The 9,486-nt window shown below is 35.5% G+C and overlaps 1 protein-coding gene across 1 annotated transcript in view; it reads left to right on the top strand.

The window, feature by feature from the left end:
• The first annotated feature begins 247 nt into the window (after window positions 1–247).
• The window catches only part of LOC123502906 (adapter molecule Crk-like), a 26,235-nt gene continuing 16,996 nt past the window's right edge, over window positions 248–9,486 (top strand). The window contains 2 exon segments of the mRNA XM_045252193.1: window positions 248–342; window positions 3,001–3,439. Coding sequence (XP_045108128.1) covers window positions 3,405–3,439 — 35 coding nt within the window. The 5' untranslated portion in view covers window positions 248–342; window positions 3,001–3,404.

Genomic DNA, 9,486 nt, shown 5'->3' with positions numbered 1-9,486 from the left:
AATATATCCTTACATTAAATGAAGATACGAGCGTATATAAAGAAACTTGACAACAGCACGAATATAAAAACATAAGAAAAACATAAAATATCTCATATCAACCAAAGAAAAGCTATATAAAACGACTATATGTATATTTTAAAACTATTTTCTTGTATAAAACAGGAGAAATAGAGTGAAATAAGAAAAGTGCGGTAGATGTATACAATTGGAAGGCACCGGTACAGTCATCTGGCGGCACGGCGACGAATCTTTCAGTAACTCTGTGGCCGTGAGTTGGAGTGGAGTGTTTACCCTTCCCTCTTTAATTTTGAGCCTTATTTGACCTCCCGCCACGCCCAGGTGAGAGTAACTGCCCACCCCTTGACCCTGCATCACTGAGGGGCAAGGGGGAGGCCAAAGGGGGACAGGTAATGGGGGAAATAATGGGCTAATGGCATCTGGGTGTGGTGTGTGTGTTAAATGGTTTGAATGAATGTTTTGTTTTTGTTTGTTTGTTTGGGTGGAGTTTTGTGTGGTTAGGTAGTGTTTGGTTTGTCTGTTTGTGACGAGTGGTGTTTGTTTGTTTGTGTGTTTGTTGGTGAGTGTGGGGTTCGAATGCTTTTACTATATTGTTTGTCATTATGATTCTCCTATTGTTTGTTTGGTTTGTTGTGATTTTATGAAATTTACTTGAATTTTTAATGTGTTTTTCTTACTGTAACTATTATTTTATCTCGTTTCCATATTATCTTTCCATTTATCCACCTTGTCTTCATTTATATGTGTATTTATTTTTCTATTTACTAGTCTGTGTGTGTGTTTGTGTGTCTACTTATTATTATCATTATTTTTCTTCTTTTCTTCTTTTTATTATTGTTTATAGTGTGTAAATGTAAGGTACAGCTGTCATTCATTGTGTGTGTGTGTGTGTGTGTGTTCCACCTTCACTATTTTTCACTAATACGTGGCTTGACTGGCTTATACTCCCTCCCCCAACAGCTGTCAAAATCAGGTTTATGTTTTTATTTAACTTATCTTTTTATCAATTCCATGAAGTCTGGCATGATAAGAATGTGTGAGGGAATTGAGATCCTATTGTGTGTCCTTCCTGTGACGACTGGGGACATGTTAAGACAGGAAGGAAACATTTGTAGGGAGACAGGAAGGACGTGTTTGTAGGATGGCATGTCGTTATTTCATCAATTAGTGACATGGACTGAGAATTGTGTAGTGTTAATCCCTTCAGTACCATGACACGTTTTCATGTTCATTTTGCTTACTACTTGGTCAATTATTTTGCCTTTTATGTCTTTCACCACTATACACAACACTCTTAAACACACACACACACACTCTCACTTTTCACATCAGGAAGACATCAAGAAGACTAGAAGAGAATTGAAGGAAAGAAAAAAAATAACCACAGCGCCCTTTCTATACAAGATTTACCCTTTCTTTCTTATCAGGAAGATTAAGGAAAAGTTAAAAGATAAGTAATGTCCAACAACTCCTTTCCCCACACAAAATCTACACTTTTTTTTTCCACATCAGGAAGATTAGAAAGAGGTAAAAATGCACAACAGCTTCCTTCCCTCATGAAATATATCTTTTTTTGTTTTTTTGCATCAGAAAGAAAAAAAAAGTAAAATGATGAAAATTAAATACATGAGCTCCCTTTCCATGTAAAATCAACCCTTTTTCATTTCAGGACGACAAAAAATGTAAAAAGATGAAAATTAAATGCATTAGCTCCCTTTCCATGTAAAATCAACCTTTTTTTTCACTTCAAGAAGACAAAGAAAAGTGTAAAAATGACAAAAATAGGGTACAGTTTTTTTTTTCCATACAAAATGTACCTTTTTTTCACATCAAGAGTACTGTAAAAAGGGTTCAAAGGTTAGGTTAGGTTAGGTTAGGTTGAATAAGGTTAGATAAGGTAAAGTAAAGATCTGGTTAGGTTAGGTTAGGTTACATTTGGTTAGGAAATAGTTAAATATCACTGACATACTTAACCATGAACAAATGAAAAAATAAAATATGTCTATATATTTCTAAACCTACAGTACAGTGATAATTAAAACCATCCATCTTCTACACATCTTACAGCAACTATCATGTATCTAAATGAATAAAACAGTAACATTTCTCTTCCTCACACCAGTACAACATGACAAGGCCTCAATTTCCGTGTGATTTAAAGTCCGCATAGTGTGTTGTGTCCTTACTCGGAGCACCACTGGAGGGCCTCGTAATGAATCTAATTGGCTTAGGCTGAATTGGTCAAGGAAAGCCTCATATTGTTCACTGTATCCCATTTAAATTTATATAATTTCCTCTTTCTTATGCAACTGTCAAGACACCTACTTGTTTTTTTTATATTATTCACGTCAAACCTTACATTGCTAATCTATTTCTTTCTATCATTTATAACATTTTAAATGCTTAACTCTTGCATTAGAGAGGTGGACAGATGGAATAAATGTCTCCCTCTAAAATGAGTTCGGGTCATAGGAAGATATAATCACAGAATCAGGCAGGGAGTTCCAGAGTGTGCCAGAGAAAGAAAGTGGAAGGGAATTAATGTGTTCCAAGAGGCATAGCTTTTATTGTACTTCCCTGGCACCAGCTTGGCCAGGTGTGTGTGTGTGTGTGTGTGTGTGTGTGTGTGTGTGTGTGTGTGTGTGTGTGTGTGGACTGGTGCCCTTATCAGCTAATCTTAATCTCATGTTATGCTTCCTCCTCTGTATTGAATTTCCAGTCTGTGGTAAGATAGAAAATTTCTGCAGTGTGTGTGTGTGTGTGTAGCTTTTAACTATAATGAACTGCTTGAATACACATAAAAAATGATGAAAAAAACAAAAAAATCAAAAATAAGTCTAACTGAATCTTTAAGTTACAAAAATACATCTCTTAAAACTACCACAAAAGAAAAAATAAAATAAAAGTTCTCGATTCTAAAAAACGAATAGAATAATAATAGGTGAAGAAGTCATTATTTACACTTTCCTTTCCCGGCAGACTGTGAGGAACAATGGAGTAACCCTGGCCGTCACCAACCCTCCAACGCACAGGTGACGGGGAGTGAGTGCGTGCGTGCGTGTATGTGAGCGCGCAGCCATACAGTGGCCGCCTCTCCCCTCTCCAGCCCTCCACCTGCCAGCTATCCACCCAGCCACTCAACCATCATTAAGTGGAGTGATAGAAAAAGTGCCATAAGGAATACAAACAAAATTAATTGAGACGAGTTTGTTTTGTTGTGTCTCGTGACTTTTTTGTTTTGGTTCGAGCGGCGACAAGTGCATTAGTGACGGTTCGTGTCTGTGTTGCTGTGACATTTTTTTTCTTTTTTTTTTCTGTGGTGGTGGTGGTAGTGGTAGTGGGAATCGGACACACGCACGTACATACACACACACGCAAGCACCATGGCGACCACGTTTGACCCACACGACCGAGCCAGGTGAGTGTTAGTGTGTTAGTTTGTTTTGTTTTGCTGACTACCTGACATAATTAAAACTAATGCAGCTTTAACCCAACCTACCCTAACCCAAACCCAAACCAACACAACTTTATCTAATCCAGCCTAATCAAACTAACCAAACCTAACCTAATGCAACATAATCAAACACAACCTAACCTAACTACCATAAACTAATTGAAACTAACCTAAATTGACCTTATTTCCTAATCTAACCTAACCTACGCTAACTTTGACCTAACCTAACCTATCTTAACTGACTCACTTATGTTCTAGTGTGGTGTGACTAATATACAACAGTTGCAGCAAAGAACAGTACAGGAATAGTCAAGAGATGAGTCGTATTCCTTATAAATCTTTCAAATGTAGGAATTATGAGAAGATTTCGACCATTTTTCTCTCGTTTCATAATATTTAAGCAGTGTTCTTTTTCTTTCTTTTTTTTTTACAATGCAGGCTTTTCATGGGAATTTAAGGGCAAACGGAGGTATTTTTTGTCATCTCCTATCTGGAAGCCCACCCGTTAAGAACCATTACTCCGAGAAAGAGAGCCCTTCCTACACTCATACCGTGGCCAGGATTTGAACCTGTGCGCTTGAATCCTAAAGCACACTTGGTTCCACTGCTTGACATTTCCAGTACGAGTGAAGCAAATATTTGACATTTCGTGTTGTAAAATTAGAAAAGAACAACAGAATTACAAGAAAAAAAATATGACCAAATTCTCAGTCTTGCAATCATCTCTTCAGTGTTTCTCAGAAGTATACATTGTTTTTTTTTTCTATTCTTTATTGAAGAAGGAAGACTAAGAAAAGTAAGATATTTGTTAGTTGTTTTATCTCAAGAAGGATAGGAAGAATAAGAACAAGAAGAATTAGTAGCTATTTCTAAGTTATTAGGAAGAATAAGAACAAGAAGAATTAGCTATTTGTTCATTATTTTATCTCAAGAAGGAGAGGAAGAATAAGAACAAGAAGTAGGCATTTTTTAGGTATTTTATCTCAGTAAAGAAGGAAATAAATGTAAATTATTCTATTAGGTGCTGCAGCAGCTTAGGTCATGTGGCACTGCTTGGGGTGACAGGAATCAGGAAGAAGAAGAGGAAAATGAAGTAGAGTAATAATAAGAATGATATTAATTAAGCATTTTTCAGTTATTTATTCTGGAGAAGGAAGGATGGGAGGAATGACTGATAGGAAGAAATGACTAATAGGAAGAAGAAAAATAAGACAAGGAAAATGAAGTAGAGTAATAATAAGAATGATATTAATTAGGCATTTTTCAGTTATTTACTCTGGAGAAGGAAGGATGAGAGGAATGACTGATAGGAAGAAGAAGAAGAAGGAATGACTTATAGGAAGAAGAACAAGACGAGGAAAATGAAGGCGAATAATCAATGCCTTTTTAGAAATTTTTCTCTTAATTTTCTCTTTTTTTTTTTTTTTATCAGTCCTTTTGCCTCCTTGTTCTTATCAGTGCCTTTTGTTCCCTTTTTTTTAATCATTCTTTTTTCCTCTTGACTTTTTTTTTATTTTTGCCTTTCTTTTCTCATTTTTCCTATCTTTCATTTTTTTCCTCTTCCTCTCTGCCATTTTTTTTTTCCTTTTCTCTATGGCTGCCTTTCTTTAATTGTTTTTTTTCTATCTTCTCCTTTTTTCCCTTTTTTTCCTAGTTTTTCTGTCTGCTGTTTTGTTAGTAATGTTTTTCCCTCTTCCTTTTTTTTTCCCTTTCTTTTTTTTCATGTTATTTCAGTTTCCTCTTTCCTGGTTTTGTTTTGATATTTTTTTATTTTTTTTCCCTTCCTAATTGAAAAGAGAGAAATAAAAGAAAAAAAAGGATATTTGATAGTAGGAAAGATGTGGTTTAGGAAAATATGAGGAAAGCTATATCAAAAGAGTCTCCATATTCTCTCTCTCTCTCTCTCTCTCTCTCTCTCTCTCTCTCTCTCTCTCTCTCTCTCTCTCTCTCTCTCTCTCTCTCTCCTGCAGTCTGTGGATGAGAAGGTTAGGTGTTAATTAAGAGCAACCACACCTGAATGTCACGTGAGGTGGTGGTGGTGGTGGTGGTGGTGATGGTGGTGGTGGTGGTATTTATTTATTTATTACGTGTATTTTCTCTTTTTTTTTAATTAATTGTGGTTTTTTGGGATGGTTTTATTTATTTATTTATTTATTTATTTATTTGATGTTAGTTTATGTATAAGTTTTGTTTTGATTTATGTAGTTTTTGGTAATGGTGTCAATTTTTATATACTCACTCACTCACTCACACACTCACTCACACACTCACTCACTCATTCTGTCTTATCAGTGTCTTATCTTAACTCAGATACCACCAATGCCTTTTTATGCTTCCTGTCTTATCTCGAGCCCTTTCTTCTCTCTCTCTCTCTCTCTCTCTCTCTCTCTCTCTCTCTCTCTCTCTCTCTCTCTCTCTCTCTCTCTCTCTCTCTCTCTGAAAATGGAAAAAAATGCATAGTTGGAAACAACAAAGGAAAATAGATAATAATGATGATAAAGAAATAGAGAAATAGAGAGGTAAGTGATAAAGCAGGGTGTACGAAGAATGGGAGAAGAAATACGTCAGAAGAAAAAGGAAAAGGCCAATAATTGATAAAGAAGGAAATAAGAAGAAGAGAGTGATAAATGCATAATAACACCACAAATTTTGATGAAAAGTAAAAAAAAGAAAAACTTTGTGGAGGAAATGATAAAAGATGAGAGAGAGAGAGAGAGAGAGAGAGAGAGAGAGAGAGAGAGTACTAATGAGGAAACGCTAGAGATAACAGAATACCTAGAGAGAGAGAGAGAGAGAGAGAGAGAGAGAGAGAGAGAGGGTAACAAGGGAGGGTATATTAATTACTCATGTTTGTTTGTACTGTTTCTCTCTCTCTCTCTCTCTCTCTCTCTCTCTCTCTCTCTCTCTCTCTCTCTCTCTCTCTCTCTCTCTCTCTCAGAGATCATAGAGTCAGAGAGAGAGAGAGAGAGAGAGAGAGAGAGAGGACTGTAATTAACTATCAGATTGGTATAAGTGGAGGAGGAGGTGGTGGTGGTGGTGGTGTCAGTGTTATAAAGGTTAATATATCCTGTCCTAATACTTTTTACTGTGGTTAGGTTGCCATACATGTAATATTTTCCCTGATTTCTTTGATATTTTTGTTATTATTTGTTATTATTATTTTGTTATTATTTGTATGATTTTTTTATGTTTATTTGGAAAGTGTGAGAATATTTGTTAGATGTGATAAAGTGTCGCTATATTTTCATGCTTTTCACTTCAAATTTCCCCCCACCCGCCTTTTTTTTTTTTTTTTTTCATATTTGATTCTGTGAAATACACTAAGGAAATCTGTACTCGTTCATGTTTTATCCTTTTTTTTTTTTTTTTTTTTTTTTTTGAGTAGCTGTCAGAAAATGTTTTTTGTACATTTGTTCTTTTTTTATTTTTCCCAGTAATCTTTTTCAATACGCCAGAAAAAATGTCTTTTCTGTACTTATTCATTTTTTTTCTTTTTTTTTTTTTGCAATTTTTGTAAATACGTCAGAAAAAAGTGTGTATCTTTCTGTATTTATTCACTTTCGTTTCTTTTTTTTTTTTGGCAATTTTTTTAAATACATCAGAAAAAATATGCATAATTTCTGTACTTTTTAATTTCTGTTTTATTTTTTTTAGGGGAGCAATCTTTTGAAATACATCAGGAAAAGTATATATCTTTTCTCTACTTCCTATTTGTTTTTTTGCAATCTTTTTTAAATGCATTAGAAAAAGTATGTATATTTCCTCCTTTCTTCATTGATATTGCCTTTCTATTACTTTCGTCTGTTACTTTTGTTGCTCTTCATCAACGTAATCTTTCTTAAGTACGTAAGGAAAATCTATACCATTTTCTCCTTTCTTCACTGACATCTTTATTATCTATTATTATTTTTTTTTTTTCATCAACGCAATCTTTTGAAATACCTACACAAGAAAAGTATCATTACATTAATTATCTACCTCTTTTTTTTTTTTTTTCTATTATTCAATGCATCCAATGATATTTCTTTTTTTTTTTTTATCATTTTTTTTATCAACGCAATCTTTTGAAATACCTACACAAGAAAAGTATCATTATTGTGTCCCTTTATTACACTTATATTACTTATCTACATCTTTTTATTACTATTACTCAACGCATTCAATGATATTTCTTTTTTTTATCATTTTTTTATCAACGCAATCTTTTGAAATACCTACACAAGAAGAGTATGATTATTGTGTCCCTTTGTTCCACTTACAATACTTATCTAACACTTTCATATACTATTACTCAAAGCAATCTTTTCAAAATACGTCAGAACTGTATACATTTTCCCCATTTCATCACCCACATGACGTACTTTTCCTTCCACACTATTTTTAACGTAATCTCTTAAAATACACAACAAAAGTACAACAATTTTCCTTTTTTTAAGTCATTACGTTCTGTTCTATCACTTTTATTACTATTTTTCAACGTAATCTTTTAAAACACAGGAAAAGTATGATATTTTTCCTCTTTTTTCAGTCATTACGTACTTTTCTATCTTTTTATCACTATTTCTCAATGTAATCTTTTAAAATACACAGTAAGAATATATTTTCTCCATTCTTCACTCATTACTTATAAGTCACGTGTATTGCTGCTTCTCAACACAAACCTTTCACAGTATGTATATAAGGAAACTGTACATTTTTTTTCCTTATCTTCAGGACAATTCTAACAAAACATATACGAAATGTGTCTATATATTCTCCTTCCTCCTCTCCCTCATGGTACATTTTTGTTGCTATTTATCAGCCTCACTTCTCTGCATTACATTTTTTTTTTCTCTCCACCACCACCACCACCACCACCACCACCACCACCACCACCACCACTACTACTGCTACTGCTACTACTACTACTACTACTAATAATAATAATAATAATAATAATAATAATAATAATAATAATAATAATAACAACAACAACAGCAACAACATCGTAATATAACTTAAAACAAAATAAATAAAATGGTTTCTTTTACACTAAAATGGAGAGGAGGAGGAGGAGGAAGAATAACAAAGGAGAGGAGGTGGTGGTGGTGGTGATAGTGGTGTTGGAAGAAAGGAGAGGAGAAGGAAGAATAATAAAGGAGAAGCAGGAGAAGAAAGAGGAGGAGGAGGAGGAGGAGGAGGAGGCAAGCAAGAAAAGCGAAGTGTTTATGTCATGAGAACAAACTCTCTCTCTCTCTCTCTCTCTCTCTCTCTCTCTCTCACGAACTCAAGACCGGAAATACTGTTCACAAAATTATGGCAACTTCTTTTTGTTTTATTGTTATTATTATTATTATTGTTATTGTTGTTGTTTTGTTGTGATGGTGGTGACAAGTTTAGACCTAAGAGAGAGAGAGAGAGAGAGAGAGAGAGAGAGAGAGAGAGAGAGAGAGAGAGAGAGAGACTGACTGGAGATGACCTTGAATGACCTAAGGTGGTGGTGGTGGTGGACATCCCCCCCCTCTCTCACACTCTCCCTCTCCCTCTTTCTCTTTCCCTCTTCTCTCCTTTCTCAACCTTTCCTGCTTTCCAACCATTTTACCTCCTCCTCCTCCTCCTCCTCCTTCTTCCAGATAGCACCTGTGTGTGTGTGTGTGTGTGTGTGTGTGTGTGTGTGTGTTATAAAATAATTCTTCCAGTCAGTCTAGTCTTCTCCTCCTCCTCCTCCTCCTCCTCTTGAATCGTCTCTACCTCCTTTCACTCCCACAGCATCTCTCTCTCTCTCTCTCTCTCTCTCTCTCTCTCGCCACGCCCGTGTCTGGCAGCCACATTTACCCCCTCCCCCTTTCAATACCTCCATCTCTCCCCCTCCCTCTCCCTCTCTCTTCCTCTCTCCCTTTAACATTCCCTCCCCTCTTCCTTCCCCCGCTGTGTGTGTGTGTGTGTGTGGAGGGAGGTAATTGTGCACGTACGTAGCCCCTCACACACACACACACACACACAGCTGTTGCATCATGTCTCCTTAACTGTTT

The sequence above is a fragment of the Portunus trituberculatus genome, chromosome 12 (genome assembly GCF_017591435.1).
Source record: "Portunus trituberculatus isolate SZX2019 chromosome 12, ASM1759143v1, whole genome shotgun sequence".
NCBI classification, from domain to species: domain Eukaryota; kingdom Metazoa; phylum Arthropoda; class Malacostraca; order Decapoda; family Portunidae; genus Portunus; species Portunus trituberculatus.
Note: the sequence above shows the minus strand (reverse complement) of the source record. Positions and strands in the feature narration are given on the sequence as shown.